The following is a 24813-nucleotide window of genomic DNA, read 5'->3' on the forward strand; positions in this document are numbered from 1 at the left end:
TTAAATAGCAACCTCCTAACAGATTGGATGAAGTCTGTGAGTTGTTCTGGCCACATGGCAGAGGTGTCAGCGAGCGGACATCCGCAAAGTAAACGCTGCCGCCGTGACTCACCCTGATAAAGCCAGAGGTAATTCTGTTTTTGATGTGAATTACTCTCTAAATTAATTTCCATAGCAATCAATCTTAATGCCACACCTATGGGATGCTTTCTGCTCTTTGGAGGAGGTGATAAAATGCAAAATAATTGAAATGATTCATTTATATTTTTGTAATGACCAAGCTGAAATGGTTTTCTCTTTGTAATGGATTTTTTTTTCATTATGAATGGCCTTATGTTGCCAGCCATATTCAACAGCCTGCAGGCTCAGAGATATTTATTAAATGTCTCCTTATTGTGCTTTATTCTACTGGTGCAGCTTGAGTATTGCCTCTCGTATTCAAAATGTGCTTCTTATGCCCCTCCTCCACTCAACTGCCAACCCCGAAGCACAACAGAGCAGCATATCTTAATTAAACCTTTATTTATCTACTTGATGGGTTTATGGGAAGAACCAGGGTTAAGTCTACAATTCACTATCTCATATTGGGCCCCGAGTAGCCTCAATCCCAGGAGAATAGTTCTTTATAATCTGAACATCGGTCCCACTGGGGGTGTAGTTTGCACTGGGGCTTTGGAATAATGAGGGAGAGACAGAAAGTTGTCCTGTGGAAAGACGGGATCTGTAAAAGAGTGCATTAAATAAATGTAGTTCAGAGGAGTGGAGGGTTGAGTGGAAATAATAAACACGAAAGAGCAATTCACTCAGGACAAAGGTTTTCATATTTTACCTGGTTCAAGAAATAATGCAAAAAGATGCACCACAGCACAGTCAGACTGCAAAACCGGAGAGGACAAGCAATCCTTATTACCTGGGACATTTTATTTCTGTGCTGGAGGCAGAAAGCAATTACATTAACAGCAGTGAAGAACAAATCTTATGAAGGTGAACAACAGAGAATTTCTGTAGTGGAATTCATGCGCATAGCTGAGATGTGAGGAATTTTCTCCTGAAACTTTTTGCATACAAACATCATTTTTGGCTCAGTTTATATGTTTCTGAGTGGCACACTAAGCTCATCTCATGCCTACCGCATAATCACTCTGATCGCAAACAGCTAATTTTGAACATTAATTATCCCTTTCTTTGCAGAGGGACTATCCAAAGCAGAAGCTGGCCAAACTGAGTGCTTTAACAAGACAAACTGAAGTCACCACTTCCGGTTGTTTCTGGATACATTGAAAGAGTTATTTCAATACTCTTTGATTGTTTTGTCGATGTCAATGGCAGCAGTAGCTCTATTGTTGCCACCATCCAGAATGGAGACAAAATTAAACACAAAAGCACTGAGTGTTTTGATGATAATAAAAATCAAAAAGTAATGGTATTATCTCCATCTGCTAAAGAGATGTTTCTGATAATAAAGTCTGATTTACAAGAAATAAGGCTCAAAATATTTCACTTTGTGTGTAATGGATCTATATGATAAAAAAGGTTTCACTTTTTGAAGTGAGTAATAAGTAAATACTGAACTTTCTTATAATCTAATTTTTTAAAGATGTGCTTGTATTTCCTATTGCAAGAAAGAAGAGTAGGAATTATTGTAGTTGCTTGCTCTCTTTTTTACCTGTGAGCCCATATGACATGACAAAACACATAGAAGCCTTTGTAGAAGACCTACTAAGTTTAGAAACTATTGACATTTCTTAATTGATACTAACATCCAGAATTTAGTTTGGGGGTCAATATGTAAAATTTACTTCTATTTTATTTTTTATTTTTATTTTTATTTTATTTTTTTACTCTTTTGAGCTTTACATCATGTTATAATGTTTTCCCTAATCAAAAATATATCTGGAGTGTTGCTTGGATTCTTTTATGCATAATTGAAAGAATACTTGAATCTTCCCTGGCAGAAATTCAGGGGAGCACTCCTCCTCTGTGACTCCTCCACTTAGCTTCACCATGCTAGCAGCAGCAGCAATTAACGAACACCTGGTGGAACTCAGGTGTTTGCTGAGGTGATGCTGAGCTCATCATTTGAATTACTTCTCAGTCCAACGCTCTTAAAAACGGGTGCAAATGCCATGCAGACAGAACATGCTTGTGATGACATGCTGAAGACAGCATGTCAGAAAGAGATTCTCTTCTTAAAAAGACAGCCCAATTTTAAGACATCATATTGCAAAGTCAAATTTATTTTCAGGTAAGTTTGATATATGCATCATTGTTAAGTGCGGTTTGAATAAGGGATAAAAAGGTAACATAAGAAGTGATACTAAAAGATGTTGACAACCCACTAGAACGTTAGATTTGTTTTGTCCATTTCTGTCAAGTCAGTTATACCTTGTTATGTTCATGATGTTATGGCTTAATGTTGTGTATTTTCACTTTTTGTAGTTCTGTGACATATCTGTTCACTTTAAAGTAGAAGCATGATCTGATAATTTAGCTTCTGATCAGCTGTTCAGGTGTACAGATTGTGTTATGAAATAACTGAATCACAGCAAAGTACAGACTGTTCAGTCGGGTTTTACCTGTGATAATTAACTGCTGCACCTAATTGCGCCTTCACAGCATCTGAGCGAAGCAAAAATGCTTTTGATCTTACAGTCTGATTACAATTCAGCTCTAATATTATGAGTAAAGTGGGTAAAGCTGATTTTGTCACAACACACTGCCCTGCTGGGAAAAGCTTTTTCCTGCTTTTTCAGGAAGCAGGAAAAAGCTTTTCTCTCATTTGCACAATTAACACCCTTTACTATAAAGTTGACCTCCACTTACTTGGTTTTCTAAGAGTAACCCACAAAAACCCAAATAATCTTTTGCTATAATCCCGTTACCAAACACCCAAAGATGTTATTTGTCCATCTGTACTGTACTGATTAGTTTGGTGTGGGCTACCTAGCTGTTTGTGTGTGATGTATATATGCCTGCTGTTTCCCTGGTGATATCTTCGTCATCTGCGACTCATTATCTCAACAAACTGTGGAAGAGGTTCCTGCTCTGCACTTTATCATATCCAGACTGATGCTACTCACCTGTAGCTACAAATGTCATATCATTTACTGTAATTCTGTTAAGTTTTCTATTTGTTTAGACCTTATTGTCAAACTAATGTTAGATCTCTCTTTAGCTTTAAGTGTTTTGGGTTAAATTTCTACCATTTCATTTACAAATAGTAACTTTGTACATTTCTGTTTGACAAACCTGAGTTCAAGAATTGTTCTTAGCATGTACAAATTTTCTGTAGGCAGGATGTGTTGGTTAGTAGTTGTGGTACTGACAGATCCATTCTGAGTGGTTTGATCTTCATAGAATTTAAAGCTAAAAAGACCTTAGGACCTAAACTTGATCACTCCCACAGTGGGCTGACAGTCCTGTATGAAAATTATTGGATTGCAATCTGGCTTGGCTGTGCTTGTTAGGAGACTGAAATAAGCTGCAGTTTCAATGTTTAAATGCACTAATGTTGTTTACAGGTTTCAATCTAACTAGATCTACCAAGGCACAGTATCTTCAAAGATTTGTTGAACTGGATGGCATGCTCAGTGACTCCCAGCTGTCTGAACAGAGAACACCTTTGACATGATGGTTGTCTCTCCTCCAAAACAAGGCTAACATTGATGTTAGTAGTAGTAACTTCCAATGTATAACAAACATGACAGCAATGGTAGCCGACAGTGGAGGACATGACAAGGAAAAACCTTTTTTGCTTGTCACATCACTATGGCAACTAAACTACCTCACCGTATGTAAGAACATGGTGCTGCATCTCTGACAGGCTGGTTTGAGAACAGGGGCCTGTGCTGGCTCCAATCCTTCCCACCTTTTACTTTGCAAACTCCTCCATCAACTCCCCAAAAAGCCACCTACAAGTGTTTGTTGATGACTCTGTCACAGCTGGCCTCATCACAAATGAAGACGACTGATTACAGGCAGGGGTCTGGTGTGTTTGGAACCACCTTCTAATTAACAAGGTGAAAAACAAGAAGCTAGTGGATTACTGCAGGTGCACACCCAGGACATTGACATTTTTGCACATCCAGGAAGTGGAAGATAGTATATTCTTGTAAATATCTAGATGTTCATCTGAACCATGAACTGGACTGGACTCAACGCTGATGCTCTTTACAGGAAAGGTCAGAGCAGATCACCTACTGAGGAGGCTGAGATCTATTGGAGCTCCTGAAGTTGCGTTTTTTTAACTCTGTGGTGGCTTCAGCCACCTTCTATGATCTTGTCTATTGGAACAGCAGCAAAGCTGTTCCTGCTCTGCTGTCTAGATTGAATAATTGCTATGGTACCTGTAAAAGCCAAAAACAAACACCAGTCTCTTATTTATGGACGCACATGGTGAAAGTGTACTTGCAGCTGTAAATAATCCATCTTGTTATTCAGGGTGTCATGTATGGCTAGTGGCCTTCTTCAACGTGCTGGTGTGATGATGCTTCAGGAAGAAAGGCTCTGCAGACACGGCTTCTGTTTAGGGCTGAAACAATTAACTGAATTAGTCACGAAGAATTGATTATTGAAATAACTGTCACCTAATTTAGTTAGCGAATAATTGTTAATTTTACTATCCAGGCTCTAAAACATACTGTTAGTTGAAAGGACACCCTGGGAGCAGATATTAAGCCAACGCTGCACACATATTTTGAACATTAAGATAAAAAAATCTTTTTGTCTGTAAGTATGTTCTAACCAGAACTCCTCAAGTGGAAAAGCCTCAATTTATATGAAGAAAAAAATAATCATATTAAACACATTTTGCTATTTAGTTATTTATTGATTAGTCCAAAAATAGTCAACAGATTAGTCCTACACTGTACTGATGTTGCTTTTCCCATGTTTATGTTAGGATGTATAGTTAAAGTTCCAGTACTATCAGTCTCTACAAGGGAACCAACCTAAGCAAGAAAAAAAGCTGCATCAAGGCATTTGTGTCAATATTTCTATTTTTCCCAGTCTTTGTTTCCAAGCACACTGTACTCCATGAGTCTTCACTCTGTCAGCTTCAGGTTTCAGAGTTCAGACTTCCAAGGCAATTCGAACAAACTATGAGATTTTTTTTCAAGTTCAGAGGCCTCCAAAAAACAGTTCCGGCTCTTATGTTGGCACCTGACTGCAGAATCACTAAATATATGTATTGATTTTCCCAGTACTGACAAGCGGAAGATGTGACATGGTTTACTTTTCATAACTGAAAGACTCCATGTGTTTCTGCTACTGCGCTTGAGAAATAGTAAGATACACAGTGAAAAGCGAGCAGAATCAGCATGTGAGGCAACATGGAGGTGTCCACTAATACAAACTGATGCATTTTAAGCAATTTGCTCATTTTATGTATTTCTCTAGGAACAAGAATCTAACTTGACTTAAAATTTAGAAGACTTCAGCAGTGAGCAGCACAATCTGTTGAACAAAATTAAGAACATTCAGTGAAATAATAATATTTTTATTATTATTTATTAAAGCAAGACACAAGTTACTGGAGTAAGTTGACTTCCAGAACAAGCCAACCCTGAGGGTTATAACGTAAAACCTTTGTGCACTGAGAATTGTTTCTGAGCAGTCCAGCACTCGACATTCCTCCTTTGTCTCACACCCCGCCCAACTATTTACCCCAACTACCTCCTGCAGAGAACAGCTTAGGTCATTACAGTCTGCTGTCAAAACCTGTGACCGCTCGGCGTCGGAGCCGCCAGGATTAGGGGCTGTGAAAACATGAACAAGGGGGGAAAAGAGGTGAAGGCTGACAGGGGGAGCAAGGCCTTAAATATTTTCTCTCCCTCGTCTTTTTTCCATGACCACGTGCTGATTCTTGCAGCTACTTTGTGCACTAATACGAAGCAATGTTGAGTCATGTTGAAAACATGGAGAGGAAGAAAGCCCATCAATTTAACACTCAGTTAATCAGACTTGAAAAGGTGTTGCTCTTCCAAGGCACATAAGAATGAATAATGTTCTTCTTCTAAAGAACATTATTCTTTATATGAATAATAATGAAGAATAATAAAGAATAATGTTCTCCCAATCGAGCCGATGAAGTACAACATACTTTGTACTTCGTCGGCTCAATTGGGAGATTTTACAAAAAATCAAAGTGAATCAAACTTTTGAAAAAGTTGGTATGCGTTAATATTTGCCTACAGGGATTGTAAACAAGAACAAATTGCATTTTAAATTCTGCAGTCTTTCAGAGGCTAAAAGCCCAGAGAAAGCATTCTTGCATCAGACCAGCATGTCCTTTCTCTTGCCTTATTCTATATGTGGTGCCATCTCGAAGAGAGAACATTTGACTTTAACTCAACAATTTACTTCTGCATAAACAACATCAGGAGGTTGTTGTTTTTTTTTTTGCCTCTGTAAAATATCACCCTAAACCTCGCTTGCATTCTCTCTTGCTTTCGTTTTTAAGCCTACACCAGTAAACAGTGTTTCTGAAAGCCAGACTCCATCATCTCCCAATATAAATTTTAAATCAGTGAGAAATTAGTTGTTTGGACCTGATTTCCTGTGGAGTGGTCACTTTGTGATCAAACACATTTGGAGTTGTTGTGCATCAGGCTGTCTCTATGCTGACTGCTGTGAGTAGTCTGGTCTGGTGGCTGTCAGACGAAATGATCTGGGAGGCAGTTTGGAGCTGAGTGCTGCTCCTGATTTCAGAGCTATATGACAATAAATCATGGAATGGCATAATCTGCCTGTTGTGCTCCACAACGTTTGCCTTTCTAAATATCCACTTGTCTGTTACTGAGCACCGCTGTCTTTCATTCTGTCTATCTGCCTTCAAGCTATAAAGAACATCTCAAAAGGAGATATATCAAACTTTATTACAAGCTGGCTTTATTTTCAGAGGTCTGTGACATCCTTTGGGTAAATTACAACAGGATTTGATCATCACAGCTCTCTTTTTTTTTTTTTTTTTTTTTTTTTACCACTTCTTCATAGATGTTTTCTTCACAGCACTTCTCCCTAAATCAAGAGGTGACTCCATAACTCTTCATTTCAGTGAGTTGTGTCTTTCAGTATTGTTACTCTCAAACCACTCTAGCTGTATATATAATGACATTGTCCTGTGCAGCTTCAAGGTTTCTGCAGATACATTATGTGCATTATAAAGTCCATATCTGTGGCACATCTTCTAACAAGGATTTGAACAAAAGTGGTACGCCAGTGAACAACACCAAATGTCAAAAAAGCCACCCTCAGAAGTTTTTTGTTCTTAATATCAAGTCATTTAAAAAAAGTAATTTGCGAATACCAAATCTAACACTAAGGCTATGAAAAGCACTGCAATTACGGTGTTAAACGAGGTGAGTAAAATTTCATTAGCAGCTGTGATGTGAACTACATCAGTATTGTGATTGCATACCAAATAACAGGCTCATCAATGAAGTTCTGGACCCTGCAGTGTGTTCTATCCATCTTTCCTGACAGTAACAAATATTTATGTCACTGGAAAACTTTCCACACATCAGGCTCATAAGATTGTTCCACTAGAGTTTGAGAAGCCGCCATAATAATCAAACAGTATTATGTTTTGTTTGTGAAGACTCAACACTTAATACAGTCCACAATAAACATATTTGTAACATGATTCATTGTGCTTGCAGCTGTATGCTCACAAAACATACAGAATTGGTTGTTCCCCAGCTCATCAACTTCTACGTTTAAATCCTAATGTTGCTCTAATTTTATAAAAACTACCGATTAGTGTGGACCTGCATTTGCATGTCACATGACACACAGACAGCAAGATGCAACAGCACACAGTCTTTGTCCCCCTGGAAACATCACTGAAAAGTGTGAAAACCTCACACATTGTTAAAGAAAATTCACATTTGTGCAATCAAATTAGGCGTAACCTATAACGCACGTTTTCCAGCTGTGGGTGTGGGAAAAGGCAGTGACTGTGAAAAACTGTTGCTCAATATGACACTGCATGTCTCGCTTAGAGCTGAAATAATTCATACAAATAAGTTGACATGATCACAGGCACACAAAAAACCACACCAGCATGTTCTCTAGAATGTGTAGTTCTAGAGATGTTCTCTAAGACTGAAATTAATGTTCTTTCATCAGCTCATTTAATTGAGCCCTGAAAAGCATAATGAATGTTGCAAGTCTGATTTGAAACGCAAATTAAAGCAGGAATTTTACTTTATTATTAAAAAAACTCTGCCTCTTATGAGCTCTAACGATTTATTTTACAGAGCATTATGGGAGTCTATGGTGAAGAGGTCTTGTTAAAGATTTTCCAAAATGATTTGATCATAAATGTTCATTTGTATTTCCCCTGTCGCCCGCTATTGGTTGCCCTTGTGCCCTTGTTCCCCTAGAGGTCATCAGGAGGCCCCAGTGTTTCTGGACTTGGTCCTTCCCCTCACTCCTATCCTGAATACCACCCCTGATTATCTCATAGTTCTGCTGGATCGACCCTCATACCCTCTTTTAAAGGACTGCATTACTTCCACCTCCCTAAACTTGTCCAAACCAATTAGGTTTCCTATTATTCCCTGAACTAATTTCACCACAACCCCTCCTTGGAGCCCTCTCTCAAAATCCGCGACCTTCTGCTTCCCCTGGATCGAAACTCCCAACACGACCTGCTCAACCCCTAAACTCCCACCAGCCTCGTCCTGGTGGCTGCTGGGGGGTTTTTTTGTTAGACAAAATAAAACTGCTCCAAAATTTAGGTTTTTTTTGTTTTTTGTTTTTTTTTTTCATTTACAAGCATGTAAAAGAAGGCTATCTGTAGATGAATCAGTGGTGAATATGCTCATCATACACTCTTTAACATGAAATCTGACTGGGTCACACACTCCTAAATAAAACTCAGATAAAAGAGCAGCACAGTCGGCCTGATGAAGTTCCAGTTGTCGACTCGAGCAGCACTTTCATCATGATATCCTGCACAGCCCATCCCTCTTCCATCAATTAGCGCCTCAATAGTGACAACACAGAGGATCTTCATTAGTGAAGAATGCTCAATTATATCAGTTGATATTCCTTTCCAAAACTAATTATCCCAGTTGCATGGTACGGCTGACTGAGCCTGCCCTCACCCCGGGGCGCAGCAGTTACTGATGTGATTTGGATTTGGCTCCAAGGTCTGCTTCCTTCTCTTCTCTTTTGTTGCCCCTTCACCATATAATAAAGTTGCATTAAACAATGGACTGTCTTATAAAATTATTCATAATAATTCAACATTGCATTATCTTCTCTCTGCTGGAGCTTTTGCCTTGAGATGCAGATCTAGTTTCAGATGTATTAGAAGATGGGGTAATACTACAGAGAGGCTCGTCTCTGTATAATCCCGCTTCTTTGTTCGTCCTGTGGGGGATAACAAAAATAGACACCCTGCGCCACGGCTCTATCTGATATACAGACATGGTGCGCACATGTCTTCTAATGAGAAATCACTTAGAAGAAGGTAGAACGGCTGAGAAAAAATGGATAAACTGGGTGTTTCATTGGTTCAAAGCTTGTTTACCTTCAACTTTAATGGCCACTAGATAAAACGCAGTAACAACAATCCATTTTAAAAACACTAGATTAACATGTTATTGACAGTTCAAACAATTGTTGCATCCATCTTATTCATCGACCCAGTGTCTTCCATTTATCTGCATTCGGGTCATGAAGGTAACAGGCTAAAGAGGCAAACCCACACATCCGTCACCAGATTGGACTCCTAAAACACCTCTACTGACTTCTTTCAATGCAGAGGAGCAGCAGCTTTGTTTTGAGCACCCTTTGAATAACAGAGCACCTTATTCCATCTCTAAATCGGAGACCAACCACCCTGGAGCAGTGGTCTCAAATTGCATGCTTCGAGGGCCAGAGTCCTGCAACTTTTAGATGTGTCCCTTGTTCTACACACTTCAATTAAATGGCAAAACTGCTTCTAACATGCAGTCAAGCTCTGCAGAGCTCTGTTTAAAGTTGCAGGACATCAGCCCTTGAAGACATTCATATTAGCGGCTTTTATCTGTGACCTGGAAAGCCATCAGGAGGAGGTGTCCACTTAGGCAGAGGACTCACAATTTTCAGTGGTCAATGGTTGGATGCTTAAAATGGTACAGTGATGTAAAGAAATTATAAATTTGCAAAAAAGTGAATAAAGACCTATTGTGGAGCTTATAAGATGCACGCCACTGACATCTGGTCAGTCTTTAAAGAAGAGCCATTGATCCTCTGCAAATGGCTGGAATGAGATTTCTTCCTAGAGTAGTTGGGATCAGACGTAGAGATGGGTGAGGAGCTTGAAAAAAATCTGATTGTGGTTTGGGCATCTGACCTTCCTTTGGATGTTTTCAGGGCATTATACTAAAAGCTGGAATTAGTTTCACAGTATATGATGGCCAGGGTCAGCCATGCAAATACTATGAGGAGTAGAGCAGCTACTCCTCTGCATCGACAAGAGGGAAGCTATATATTTCTTTTGACAAAGGCACGCCTTGGGATCACTGAAAATGAGCTGCAGAGTGTCGCTGGAAAGATGGATGCTTCGGTTTTACTTCTTGACCTGTTGTCACTGATGCCTGATCTCACATAAAAGGCAGACCAAGTTGAAGGGATGGGATACATTTTTACTTTACTTCCATTTTCTTACATTATTTAAATATCACCATCAGATTAATGAGTATATACAGTACAGACCAAAGGTTTGGACACACTTTCTAACTGAATTCAATTAAAAGGTGTGTCCAAACCTTTGGTCTGTACTGTAAATGTCTATGCCTGCTGTACACTGCATCATGTCAGTTTCTATTTTTTTTCCTGAGTGAACTCCTTGTTGTCTTGTTATAAGGGCCCAGGCTCACAGAAGGTGGGCCATTTAGTCATTTCAAAATAGCTGTGACTGACGAACACGCTCATTGCACTTAATTCTTCTCTTTCTCCAGCCTCTGTCTGCAGCTGACCCCTCTTATTCCCTCTTACTCTGTGTCTTTCCTCTTTCCTGTTTCCAAACCAGAAAGAAAAAAAAAAAAAACTTGCTGCCTAGTGTCCAGAATCCGGAGGTAGATCATTTTAATTCTGCTTCACAGATCTTTTTCAAAAAAGAAAAAAACAGACCTGGAGACCCCAGAACTGGTGACCGCTTGGTGAACCTGGGCCGACCAGCCAGGACCCAGGCACTTGTAAACACAGCCATCGTCTAACACGCACCCTCCTGCTTCCAACCCTGAATGCTTTTGTTCCCTTCCCACATTAGCACAAGCGGTTTATGTTCACCAGTTCATGTTCTCTGATTTTGTGACGCAACCAGTCACAGTGTCCTAAGTCAGTGGTCTGTCCATTCGGGTTCATTTTGTGCTTGTTTTTTATTATTGTTTACTTTGTAATGCTTAGTAATTTCTGTGGCGGAGTGCATCCAAAATTCAACGCTCCAATGAAGGCCCAACTGAAAACCACTCTTTCTTCAGAGACAGGACTGTCCTAGATTAACAGGTCGGCTCTTGTGGGCAGGACCTGGATTCCACTGGTGGTTCATAAGTTCATTTCATTGTTTCGAAAGACACTCTCAAAAATTTTGAAAAACTCCAGCCTGTAATTCAGTGCAGAAAAAGTTTAACGTAAACAACTTATTATTTGTGACAAAATCACCAGTGGGAAAATTATTCATACTCCAAATAATTCCTTTAAAGTAATTTTAACAAAAAAACATTTTTGGGATTTTTATCTTTTTCTTTAGTAAGTGGATCAGAGGCTGTAGGCCCTTGCAATCCATGATTTTTGTTTTTTCTTTTGGCCACTCAGTCCTATTATACTGGATAGCAACTGAAAAACGATGTCAGTGTTCACAGAAAAAAAGTCTGGGCATCTTCAAAGCCTTTTTCACAAAGCAGTTCCAATACAGATTTCTTCAAGCTTCCTCTTGCCTTGTACAAACCAGCCCCTTAGGATTCACTTCGTATCTGGAAGGTACCCAATTACTAAAGTTCGCCAGTGACGTATGTCATGCGCCAGTTTGACGCTACAAAGCTTACCGGAAATTGCCTGCCCATCCTCCATTACGAAGAGAGAAGTGTCAGCCCGAATGAGATGGCTGTTAATGTTAGTTCAATATTTGGAAGAATGGACAACACAGACTGGATGCCTTCATTCATGTCCTCCATTGGCTTTGCTAAAACTACAGGCAACTAAAATTACAATTTTACAATTGTAAGACAGCTGCAATTCCAGTGCAGTGGAGAAAATTGATGTCGTTTACAACTTCTCCTTCTGTTTCCTGATTGACTCGGTTGAAATTCTACCAGAGAAATCCAGCTCACTGGGGAAAATCCCAGGTGGAGCACGGAAGAGAGATGAGAATCAAGCAGATTTGCTTAGGAAGGCAATGGCCCAGGTAAGCTGTCTCTGGTCCTTCATAAATTAAGGCAATAACGTCCCTTATTTCTAAGAGGATCAGGAAACCAACATCAGCTTGGCATGGAACTTACCAGGGTTGAGACGGGGCATTGCATTTAAAATAGGAAACCAAAAATTCCTAAAGCCTAAATCAACAGGCTTAAATCAAAGGCAACCAGACTCACTCAGTTTTTTTCTGAAGATGTTTCAAGACCTCTTTAGCCATGAGCTGCATTAAAATCACTGGCAAAATATGTTTAAGACAACCCAAAATATGATTTTGTCTTCATTTCACAAAAAATAAACTCCTATGATATTGTTACTTTTCTGAGTCTAGCATAACTTTTTGCCTTTGCTCATAAATATTTAATGATAGTAATGAATGATGGTAACATTAGAAATACTCCCTAAATTAAGTCATTCAGGTGTGATTTTGTTGCCGGCAGTGGCAGCTTTTCAGACTGTTTTGCATTTTAATTTTACACCCCCATGAAGCCACTTAGTTGATAGCAGTAGTTTTTATTATTATTATTAATTTATTTATTAAATTATTAGGTTCAGAAGGGCTCCTGTTATGTCATTCCTAAACACTGTTTTATTGTCTTGGGCGATAACCTCATGGTGTATTCATGCACACCTTGTAAACTACATTATCCTGTTGACTCTCAGGAGGTTTATGAAATACCAGTTTGTGAAGAAACGCATCTCAAATGAAACCTCCCACTTTTACTCAACGTACTCCATCCCTGTTGCTTATATGAAAGGAAAAAACTCTTTTAGCCGCTGAATAAGGGTCACTTTTGCATCTGTAGTAAGATGACAAAGCTACAATCTCATGAAATATTTTGAAACCTGCCCTTATGACAAATGGGTGCCTTACAAACCATTCACAGCAGGAGTGCCAGTAATTGTGCTGCCAGTCAGATTTACCTTTTCTGCAACAGTCACTCCAGGTAGGTTTAATTTAAAACAATGAATCTATGTGGAAAAGTACCTCATGTCCACTGTTAAGTATAGTTTAGAATCTGTAATGCTTCTTCTTTGCCAAAGATTAATCATCATTCGGTTTTTCAACAGAATGACAATATAGAGCAAAGTCGACCAAGAACTAAATAATCTAGAAAGAATTTGAGGAGTAAGGAGGAAAGCTGAATGAACTGGACCCACAACTCTGGACAATGGAAAAAACACAAATCTATAATGTGTCAGGTGTATCGACACAAGCTAAAGGTACTTTTCAATTTGATAGTATAATACAGTAACAAATGTCATATCTTTGTGTGGCATCTCATTTGGCACATCCTTGCAAGAGGTGTAGGTAATTTCTTTTCCATGCCCATACGCATATTTTAATTTGTCCTAAATAATCTAACCACTGCTACTTGAGTTTGTTATAATTACAAGTGCCATTCAGTCAGCAAATCCACCTTGAAGTTTTAAGAAACAATGTGTTGAAAACCATAAAAGATGTTCTTGAAACCAAAAGTAGGGAAGTGGGACTTCATATAATGGAAGATGGCTATTTCAGTGAAGCATCAATCTTTTCAGGTCAAATGAGAACATTTTCACAAGTGTAAATCTTTTTATTGGAAAAAAAAATGCACACCAACCCACACACTAAGACAACAATCTGTCAGATATGTCAGTGTGAGAGACATTCAGTGACATTCTAGCAGAAAAGCTGTTTGGTTTACTTCAGAAAGCACTGTACTGCAGGCAGGACTTTTCCACAGCTTTGCTACTTTGCGCATCGCCTCCCTTAAAGGGCAGCCAGCTCATCTTTTTTGATGACTGACAGTGGGATTTGCGGCGATAATGTCTTCAGGTGCCAGAGAATTGGGATTAAACATACTTCAATTTTAAAAATGGCAAAGTTGCCATGACAATGACCTTCAGTTTTTAGCTCAGATGGCGGACATGTGGCAAGCCGACGACTGGCTTGATATTGCCCAGAGACGGTTCCAATCCAGCGGGGGGCTTTTGCCATGATTGCGCTTTCAAATCCTGTGTTGAATCTGAAACTCTGTCCTCACAAATGTGCGTGTGTGCGTGTGCGTGTGTGTGTGTTGGTGAGGAGAGAAGATGATATTTCTGTAGTCTGCAGTACAGGAAAGTCTCACTTCAAAGTGAATCATGAGAAGAACTAAGGAAAATTTAAAGACACCTGCACATAATCTGTGACCCACTGACCTGCCATCAGAACTTAAATGTAATAGCAACTGCATCTCTTTTCAAGAGTCTTTCCAAATAAACTTGATGAAAGCTGATAAGGGGCCTCTTTGCGGACGTGAAGACCCTGGAGCCAGGACCGAACGGGCTTCATAAACTCACGGTTTGAGGTCAGTATCTATCCCTCTGCAGGGCAATGCCTTCACACTCTCACACCTGCCTGTCAAAGGAGAGAGCAGCAGGACATCACGAGAGGAAGCACAGCAAAAGGGAAAACAAAGAGTTGTGGCAATTCAGAAGAAGCAGAGAGAAAGCAGGTACAGTTTTTTAAATAACGTCCAAAGCCCAGCAGACAGCAATAAAACTGTACAATGATTATCACTATTGACTAAAGCTAATCTCTGCTGAGCCCACGAGGCGTGGTCGGTCGATATGAATTGCAAGAGTTTTGTAAATTTGTTGGCATGTGGTGTCTGGATGTTCAAGTGTGACTAGACTGCCCCACAGTGGAGGCTGGGAGAATTACAAAAGCAGACATGCAGGAAGTGACACGGCATAAAGAATTCCAACACAGTCTGGCAAAGTGCGAAATTTAACTCAAGTATTTCACAGATTTTAATAGATATGGGAAAATTCCTCCATGGGAAAATATTTTTATTTTCAGGCTTAATTATCTGTCCCATTCCATAAAGGTGATGTGTCCATCTACCTGTTCCTCTCTCTGTGCATCCATCCATCCATCCATCCATCCATCCATCCATCCATCCATCCATCCTTTTAACCTAAGAACACTGTACCAACTGTGTTAAGCATGCTGTTGGCTACAGGATAATAATGCAACTTCGTGTTGCATAATTTGTTGTGCAAGTTGTATTGTGTAAAGGCACAAAGTGGTTGAATTAATAAAGATGGAAGGTTGCTTCCAGATTGTTCTACCCAAAATCAACAGTTATACTGAAGCGGTGGATATTTGTTGTAGTGTTACTGTGAAAACTGTCGATGAACTGCAACAATAATAAATTCCAATTAAAGATAATTAAAACCTCCACAACTCTCTAAAATGTTCAGCATAGTTACTATTTTTTTCTATTTTTTTCCCCAAGTTAGAGAATATGTAATAATTTCCCTTCAGTTTCATTGTTGTCACAGGAAATAGCACAAGTCATTGTGATAAAATTTTTAATCCATATCGCATCTCAGTTCTATACAATTGAAATTCAAACTCACATCAAAATGGTATTGGGGCGAATTAGGCTGGTTTTGCAATAGGATTCTCTAAAATTTGAGTCCTCAAACATTCAACCAAAATTTTGCCAGAATCTTGTTCATGGCTAAAATTTTGTATGCTTTTCTTTTTTTCTCCAATTTTCTTAGGGACTTTCAACCAAACATTAAGTGTAGTGTATTTATGTATTGATACCTGTTTCTGGTATAAAACAAATCCACAATGGGTTTAAAATTCACATTCTAAATTTTTGTTTTAAAAAATGATTGAAATTGTTTGTTGTGTTATGCCCACTATGAATATGAATAAACTTAATCATTAAATGTCTAAAGTTAAATAGACATAATGATCTGATGAGTAAACCTTTAATACTTTGCAGAGAGGACACGAGGGTCTTTATATCTTCACACAATAATTCACTGGTGTATTTAAAAAATCCACAGTAACAAATGCACATATTGACAGGAATGAACACTCTAGTCATATTACATTCACCTTTTCGTTATTTCAGATTAACAGCTCTAAAAATACATAGACACAAAAAGTGACATACTTTAATGTAATGCACATCAAAATATGAATTCCTTCAGTCAGAAATGCTGCCACCTCTGTCTGTGAGGTGAGTCCAGATTCTGTTCATAATGTCAGTAACTCCCTAAATAACTTCAAAATACAGCAAATTTATCTCAGAGTAACACATCTGGCCACAGGCGCGTAAAAGGATTATGGTAGTGAACAGTGTGTGAGAGGCTTTTTCTCACTTCCTACCAGGAGCGTTGACACAACACAGGTTGGTTATTGGCAGGAAGGAGGCTAGTGACAAAAAGCAAAGAAAACATGCCAACTGAGAACACTCATTGGTGTTTTTTTAAACACAAGACTGTTTATTACAGCACAAATTGTGCTCAAAAACTGGAGTCTTTTAGATGTGGTAAAGCATCTAATATGGGGTTCATCATTTTTACAAAACAGAAAAAAGAATGGAACAGCAGAATTATAAAGTATGTCTATACCTTGCAGTGCGTTTAAAAACAGGCCAGAGAAAATGGCAAAATGACGAGTTTGTAGGAGAGCATCACCACTGCTCCACTTGTTGCTGCAGTGTTGGCTGAAAGAAAGCTTCTATTCTTTTTTTTCCCCACTTACAAGACTGAAAGATGTTGAAAATATTTCTTGGTAGCAAAAAACATACATAGGTTTTTGGTCCCCCAAAATGTTTTTTTTTTTTTTTTCTTTTTTTTTCCAAATATCTAAATATTTTAGCAAGTTCAAGCAAGCAAGAATGTGAGCTTTGTTATTTTGTTTTATTTTATTTTATTTTATTTTATTGGACCAAGTAGAAACCTTAAATCTGGGTTCTTTATAAGTTGGATGAAGACATCCCTGGAATGTGTCCCTTGTTTATGAAGGACCTTTTACAGTTATAAAATTATAGCTTTTTAACAACTGATGTTGACAGGAGTTACAATCTTTGAAGCTAATCTATTGTTTTAATTTTCATGCAAAATTTGTGAACTTGTATTGGGAGTTAGCCACACATCTGGCTGTATAGTTCAGGGTTAAGTCAATGCTTTGAAATCACAATAACAGTGAATAGATTTTTTTTTTTATATACAATACTAATATAACTAAAAATCCATATTTTGAAGCAGCACCAAATAGTTGTTGCTTTTCACTTTAACTAAGCACAATTAGATTGATTTTCTTTCAAATGTTGAAAGAAAATGTGCAAATACCATGACAACGTGGTACTTTTACTCCAGATTAGCAAACTGGTCCATGCCTATCTGCCATCAAAGATGCAGCTAGTTGACTGATTTATTTATACGGTTCATAAGCATTACTTCACTGCTCAGTATGCAGCATTTTCTTAATGTCTCACACTCCAATAAATACATTAACCAAAGTTAAGTGGAGTAGTGGTCAGTAGGATGACATCAAGTGTGAAAACAGGCAGTCTTTTTGGCATTTTGTTGGCATTTGAATGCTGAATGGATTCTTGTTGGCATGATCTGGTTGTCTGTGTGTCCTGTGAAAAAAGTCAGTGCAAAAGTAGCAGAAGAGACAACAGCCAAAAGTTGAATCCTGGCAGCGGAGAGGCGAAGCTTTTAATGTTGCAGTCATCACTGTAGCAGCAGTGAACTCTGACCCCTGGCGCTCTGTATCCCTGGCTGCTGGCCTGACTGCAGAAGGACTTGTAGGAACACGACTTCATCACGCCGCCTTATAAGACACACAGAAATATATGTGAAAGATGCATCCATTTAACACCTGTCTCACAGAAGCCAATCAGTACACCAGAAGTGAAAACAGTGTTGCGAAAAAGTACTGCGCTGCTACTGGCAACCAAATCCAAACAATTACTGCAGGCATCTGGGATGATGGATATTTTAAAAACACTGCAGGTTTGATAAGAAACTGTTGTGACCACAGGCAACAGGATTTGACATTTCACACACATTTAATTATCCCCCTTAAATATCTTAATGAAAAATGAATAAACTAAAATGTTTATTCTGAAGCACCACATGGTATCCTAATTAAGGGTATTTGTCAAGTAGAGGCAAAAAGCTCCATTCTCTGCAAAACCTCAGACCCCCTGCAGTTTGGGACTTTTCTCCAGACAACAGCCGGTCGGATTTCAGCAAACACTGTCACACACAGTCATGTGTACGCAGGCAGAATGGACACAAATACGTAGTGTAAATGCTGTCTGAATAACAGGAGGTAGAAACTAAATGATCAAAAGAAGATATAAACACCTTCAAGAAACAGCAGACTTACTGTCATGGCCCACCACCACCGCGCAGGCATCAGAGTAGCTGGGACAGGATTTGGAGCCTTGACGGTTGCAGTCATCGTTATTAGAGCCCATGCAGGTGTAGCACTTCAAAGCCTCGCCTCGATGAGACAGAGACAAGGTGAAAACAAGATGCCATGTATGTTTATATATATATATATATATGTTCAGGATGTCTGAAGTAAAGTTCTGTTTAAAAGATTATTGGCTACTAATATTTTATAACAATCTTGGTGTCAGCAAACTCTAGACGGACCCAGAGGCTGAAACTAATATCTAGTCAAAATGGTACAAATCCAAATAATTTTAAAATATTGTCAATCCATTTATGTGAAGGCATCTTGTTGGAAAAGTTTTATATTGGATGGTTTCATACACAGAAGCCAATGTTTGCTTTCACAGGAAATGGTAGTAGGAGCGAATGTAATATGTTCCAGTCTAAAAAACGTCTAGACAAGTGAGAGATGTGAAGTATTTTGTCACAGTAACTGATATAAAAGTAAAGTAGCGTAAAAGCTGAAATATTTTAACATTATTTTATTGATTTTATGTTACTTTTTCCTTATATTGCCTTAATTCCTTTCAGCCCAAAAGCAGTTCTAGTGGTGCTGCAAGTATGAGATACATTTATATTTAATTTCCCTTGCAAAAGTGGATTCGGGCTTATGAGGCGATGCTTCTACGGTTTATAAAACTGTTGGCAAAACCGTTAAGATAATTTTCAGACTGGAATTGTTTCAAGACGAGAGAGAGATATTTACTGTGAGTAAAATACTAACTGCTAATTACCTTTAAACAGAACCACACTTCAAAACTCCAACGAAGCCCAGCCCATTACATAGCAACTGAACTTTAGCTCTACAACATTTGGTTATACTTGTTTTACCACTGTATATGCTGTAGAGTGGCTGCTGGAAAAGACAAAAGATTTGTTGTTGACTCGATCATTTAGAAACCTGTTTGCTGCATCCTTATTGGTTGTGTCAGAGGCCCTACTTATGCTTTTCAAATATGTTTGGTTATGTAATTGCGCATCTGTTTGTTTCAGTAAAGGTGGAATTGGAGGCAGGGTGGCTAGCAGCAGCTTATTTGGATTTAAAGTGACAACAGGCCCTAAAGTAGCTCATTACAAAGGAGCTCAAAATAGGCCAAACTGAGCAGACTAAAATCTCATTATCTAAGAATGATTTTATGCAAAAAATGCAATGAACAAATTTTGTCCTAACCCGTTCAAGGAAGCATATTAGGTCACTTTTAAACTACTGTTGCTATTTTAGCAACAGCTAATTTATTAGCTATTTTATTGAACAGCTGAACAGATCTAATTTTTGTCCTGCATTTTGTCCTCAACAGTCTAACAAGATGATATTGGTACTGATGATTTTAAAGGGAACATTTGCAGGTACCCAACCCATTGCTCTTTTTTTCAACAGTTAATGCGGTATCCACAGCATGGCCTAGAAACCTTAAAGCTGCAGAAGAGGAGAGTTAGCGCCAGTGATGCAGGTGTAAAGCATGACCGAATCAGGTTCCCAGGCAGACCCCAACTCTTGATATTTCTATTCACACAGGATGTACTTGATGAGCGTGCACATGCAAGCTGTGTAAATTTCCAAGGTGTGACAGTCTTCCGCTGATGAAGTGAGACTAAAGTGAGGAGACAGCGTTAATTAATCTTTTCCCTCGTCTCACACAAATCTTCCCAAATCTACCGGAAAGTTACAGCAGTTCCGTCCACATGTTTAAAAATACTTATTTTTCTAAACCTCTAATGCCTCGGAAACCAGTTTCAGCACATAAAGCACTTAAATGCCTTTCCGTGCCCTGATTTCTTATCCTAAGGAAAGACCGGCTATTTGAAAATGAATTGACCTATGAAATGCTATAGATTTAAATGGTTCCTTTTAAAACCCTCCTTCCCCATCTCCTTTATCCCAGACATGCAGTCTCAAACGTTGCTTCCTAAGAGGATCAGAGCCAGAAGGCACTAAAAGCTTCAAACATTCTTCACAGCAGCACATCTCTTGTATTTTGCCATCAAAGTTGCTTCATTTCACCTCAGATGTGTCTCTCTGACACAGACGCAGCTTTGTTCCTGTACAGATATAGTTCAGAGAGAGTAGACGTACAAATCAAACCAGAGGGTCGACTCTGTCACTATAAAGGTAGGCTCTGTTAAAGAAGGAAATCACAACTTGAAAAGTATAACTAAAACACTAACAGGAAACAAATATTTCATCATTAAAATTGTCCTTGTTGCTGGTTTCCTTATCAGTGCTTATCTGTGTTTTGGCTCGGCATTAAATATCCCCCACTGAGTGTTGCTGACCCCAATCTATCCCCACTGCACAGCCGCTTTCCACACATGCTAAAAGTATTAGTCTCCAGGCCTGTAAAGAGATTAGCTGCTTTTGACTGCATGCTGGTTACAAGAGAAGAAGATGAACTGTAGCGAAGCAAACAATTATTAGAATCCCAATAGAAATCAACTTCCAATAACAGTAATGACAGGAAATACCATTTTATGTTTTAATGTTCAATATATTTTTTAAGCAGTTAAAAGATGCCTTTTGTTGCGTTGTCTTGTCCAGCCTTTACTTTGTAAATGTCAGAATGTAAAGAGAGTCGTCCACCAAAAAGAAAAGACTAATGTACAGAGAAACAGATAAGTAAAGAAGTGCCTGAATGGAAAATGTCAAATAACAGGTGGAGAAATGTTTCTAAGTTCCTTTTTTGGATAAATACTAAAACCAATTTGTAAAAAAAAAAAAAAAAAAAAAAAAAAAAAACAGGGTGGAATATTAAGAGTAAAATAGTTCTTACTGTAAGTTGGCAGCAGGAACACAAAAAGCAGCAATAATAGACAGTAGTGGACGATCGTCATGGTGCTGCCGCTTGTCGCTCCTCCTGATACCACAATGAAAAGCAGGTTGTTTGCTCTCTAAGCCCTCTGAGCTTTATCTTGGTATTTAAACGAGCTAATATCTGCTCCTGCCTGAGCAGCAGATGAGCATCTAGCATTGAGCGGTGCTAAATTTTGTTTAGCACCAAAATGATACTAACAATAAATGCATAGTTTGGATAACATTATTTATATTTCTGTTACATAGTAGTAGTAATAATACCATGCCATTATTACTTATATAACCTCTTAAAAACAAGGTTATGTTGCACAAGTAAATCAACAAGGTAATAATTGTTGCATTTAAAAACATCAAGATTACATTTACAGTATCAAACTGTGGAAATATTTACTCACAATTATCATACTGTGAGCATCTCTACTGGTCACAGTAGAGATGTGACCAGTATTAAAACTGTAAGTCCACAGACAGATTCATTTTGAATGTTTTTTTCTGCTAAACTATCACAGGTCATAATTCTCACTATTGGTATTATTTGTAATTCAAACATAGGGACTAATGAGTAAAAGCATATTGAGCCAGAGTTTTAAACTAGAGTGAAGCAGAAAGTCATGAAATGCTACTTAAAAATACCTAAATACTCTGATCAATTTTAAAACGTAAAAGAATAAGAAAATGTTTGATTTATTTTAAAGGGTTTGTTATGGGAAGCAACAGCTGAGCAAAATTTTTTTTTAACCCCTCCAGGGAGTTTTTTGTGGGCTCTAGTGTCCCTTATTTGAAAGTAGGCTGACAGGAAAGGGGGCAGACGTGCGGTAAATATTGTCAGGTCCGGGAGTCAAACCAGCGACGGCCGCGTCGAGGACTCAAGGCCTCCAAACATGGGTCGTGTATCCCCTACGCCACCACGGCACGCCTGAGCCAAACTTCTTAATGTCGTATTTTTCTCACCACAGAATATATGTCCTCAAATTAAAGGATGAATTTTTGTTACATTTTTAATGTATGCTGCTCAAAAAAGAAGATTTTTATTTAGTTATTTTTATACAGCTCAATCAGAGGCACAAAAAGTAGTCCATTGATGCATCAATGTGTGTTTGTGTTCCTCAAGAACACAAGGTGAAAATCAAATAAAATCTTATACGTTTTTGTAAAAGCCCAGCACAACATAGAGCAATCAAGTGATGAGCAAAGATGAAGACCAGAGTGGACCTTCAGCTGTATTGCCATTTTTTATTGCACTTTGTAAGCTGATGCTGTACAGTAGCTGTGAAGAGGAATTATTCCTCAGTGAAAAATGACCGATGTCGTCATTAAAAATGACCAAAAATTAAATTGCTTCTGCTCACAACTGAATACAGTGATGATTAGTTTGCTTTATATCAAAATAAATTCCCAAATAAAATAATAGTCCCACAATTTCATCCAAAAAAAGCTATGACAAGTATAACAAATATTTAAATGTTTACATGAGGGCAGCAGGATGAGGATGATATAGTAACTACATTAAAATGCAGACAACTCTTTTGTTTTATACTTCCACAATACAGTATATACAAACAATAACATTACAAGGTTTTCTTTCTCTCTCACATGCAACACTATCTTGACGGTTAGTGTCTAAGTGTTTCAAGACTGTACAAATAAATCTAAACATCTGCTGCGAAATTTTTTCAAAATCTACCTTAACCTTGCATCAAGAGGAGAAACTAACAGGAGCGGGTAAACAGTCTTCTCCCTCAGTGGCTGTCATGGCAACATCATAAACACATAACTCAACCCACAAGTAATCCTTGGACATTATCGTCACCTTACACACACAGTCACACACGCAACACTCATCACTGATATGATAGATTTTCTAAAACTTTAAACCAGACCCCTGATACAGTACGGTACACTGACACATCAAAAAATGTACAGAATAATAAGAGGAGGTCATTTTGGTGGAGACTCAGTAGGAAGCAAAACCCCAAGACCTCTTTGGCCTTAAAACGTCCATCGTTTCTTGCAACAGTGATCCACTTTGTGTTCATAAAGTATTAGCTTGTGGCGTGGCTGCTAACTCTTCCCCATTTTGGCGATCAGCTCGTCACAGATCTTTGTCAGCTCCTCAATCTCCTTGTTCTGTAAAAAATTGTAAAAGCATTAAGTTACCTGAACTGTGTATACACAGAATCTTTCTCTTCTTCATTCTAAACTTTTCTAAGAAATTCGAAGGAGTATGGCACAACTGTAGACCTATTATGATATGGTTGTTAACCTTAAAACCTTAAACCTTAAAAAATACCAAACATGGTAGAAGATGCTCCGGTCATTCAAAATGCCAATGAAAGGTGCAAAAGCATCCAGACATTTCACCCTGAACACACCATCCTCATTATGAAACTTTTTTTTTTTTTTGCAGCAGGAACAGAAAAGCCTTTGAGAGTAATACTGCTAACAATCTAATAATATGGATATATTGATGTGCTATAATGGCCTATTTAAAGTTTAAACCTAATTGGGAAACTAATATTCAAAGATGCGCTCCACCATTGTGACTGAGTCTGAGAATGGCCAAAAGTTTCTGTAATCTGTAAATGCAGCAAAAATTTGTTATTCAAAGTATTGAGCAGCAACTGTGGATCACACATTTCGGATGGCATTATTATTCAAAATCATGTCTTTATTTAATCCACAATATAAACATAAACCCCTCATAAAGTGCACTGAGGAGGTTGTAAAAAGTTCAGGTGATATGAATATTGATATATGAATATATTTTTTTAACGTTAAGTGTGTTTCTCATCGCTGACCTTTTGCTCCAAAGTGCGCTCCAGAGAGTCCACCTTCATCTGCTCTTTCCTCAGACTGGCTTGGTGGGCAGCCTGCTCTTGCTTGGCCTTGGATCGAACCTGTGCGATCTCTGCATTGGCTCTGGAGATGAACAGTGAAAATAAAACAACACAGTTACCCTTTAGTACTTGTACAGGGATAAATGCTATTCTGAAGAAGTCAGGAAAGATTGTAAAGCATCTCAAAAACAGAAGAAATGTAACTAACCTATTATAAAAAGCAAATTTTGGAGCTTGTATTGGTTGGATGCTTAGAGCTTTTTGTGGTTTAGTCTTTTGTGGGGTGAAAAACTCGTTATAGTTTGAATTTGTTTATACTCACTTGTCTAGTTTCTCCTCAGCGTGGATCTTCAGAGCTTGATACCGCTGCTCCTCCTTGCGGACTCTGGACAGATACTCCTGGGCGCATTTTTTCAGTACTTCTTCATTCTAAAGTAAGAGAGATTTATTAAATGTCTTGCCCTTAAACTACAGTACCCTTCACACCTACCTCTCCATATCTAAAAAGCCTTAAAACGA

The 24813-nt window shown here is 38.4% G+C and overlaps 2 protein-coding genes and 1 long non-coding RNA gene across 5 annotated transcripts in view; all 3 read right to left on the reverse strand.

The window, feature by feature from the left end:
- Positions 1–596: 596 nt before the first annotated feature.
- Positions 597–3874, reverse strand: LOC122842925. The gene is made up of 3 exons (XR_006372651.1): positions 3790–3874; positions 830–931; positions 597–721 (listed from the first exon to the last, which is right to left on the reverse strand). It is a non-coding gene; the product is annotated as an uncharacterized LOC122842925 (long non-coding RNA).
- Positions 3875–17005: 13131 nt separating this feature from the next.
- ly6pge (lymphocyte antigen 6 family member pge) lies at positions 17006–22537 on the reverse strand. Its single transcript, XM_044137231.1, has 3 exons — positions 21417–22537; positions 18578–18694; positions 17006–18016 (listed from the first exon to the last, which is right to left on the reverse strand). The coding sequence occupies exons 1-3, from the start codon at positions 21475–21477 to the stop codon at positions 17835–17837; spliced, it is 360 nt and encodes a 119-aa protein (XP_043993166.1). The 5' UTR covers positions 21478–22537; the 3' UTR covers positions 17006–17834.
- Positions 22538–22676: 139 nt separating this feature from the next.
- tacc2 (transforming, acidic coiled-coil containing protein 2) overlaps positions 22677–24813 on the reverse strand; it is a 57777-nt gene continuing 55640 nt past the window's right edge. For all 3 annotated transcript variants that reach the window (XM_044137229.1, XM_044137228.1, XM_044137230.1), the window contains 3 exons: positions 24617–24723; positions 24256–24376; positions 22677–23584 (listed from right to left, as the gene is read on the reverse strand). In XM_044137229.1, coding sequence (XP_043993164.1) covers positions 23519–23584; positions 24256–24376; positions 24617–24723 — 294 coding nt within the window. In that variant the 3' untranslated portion in view covers positions 22677–23518. The remainder of the gene's footprint in view (positions 23585–24255; positions 24377–24616; positions 24724–24813) is intronic.

The sequence above is a fragment of the Gambusia affinis genome, linkage group LG13, assembly GCF_019740435.1.
Source record: "Gambusia affinis linkage group LG13, SWU_Gaff_1.0, whole genome shotgun sequence".
Classification (NCBI taxonomy): Eukaryota; Metazoa; Chordata; class Actinopteri; order Cyprinodontiformes; family Poeciliidae; genus Gambusia; species Gambusia affinis.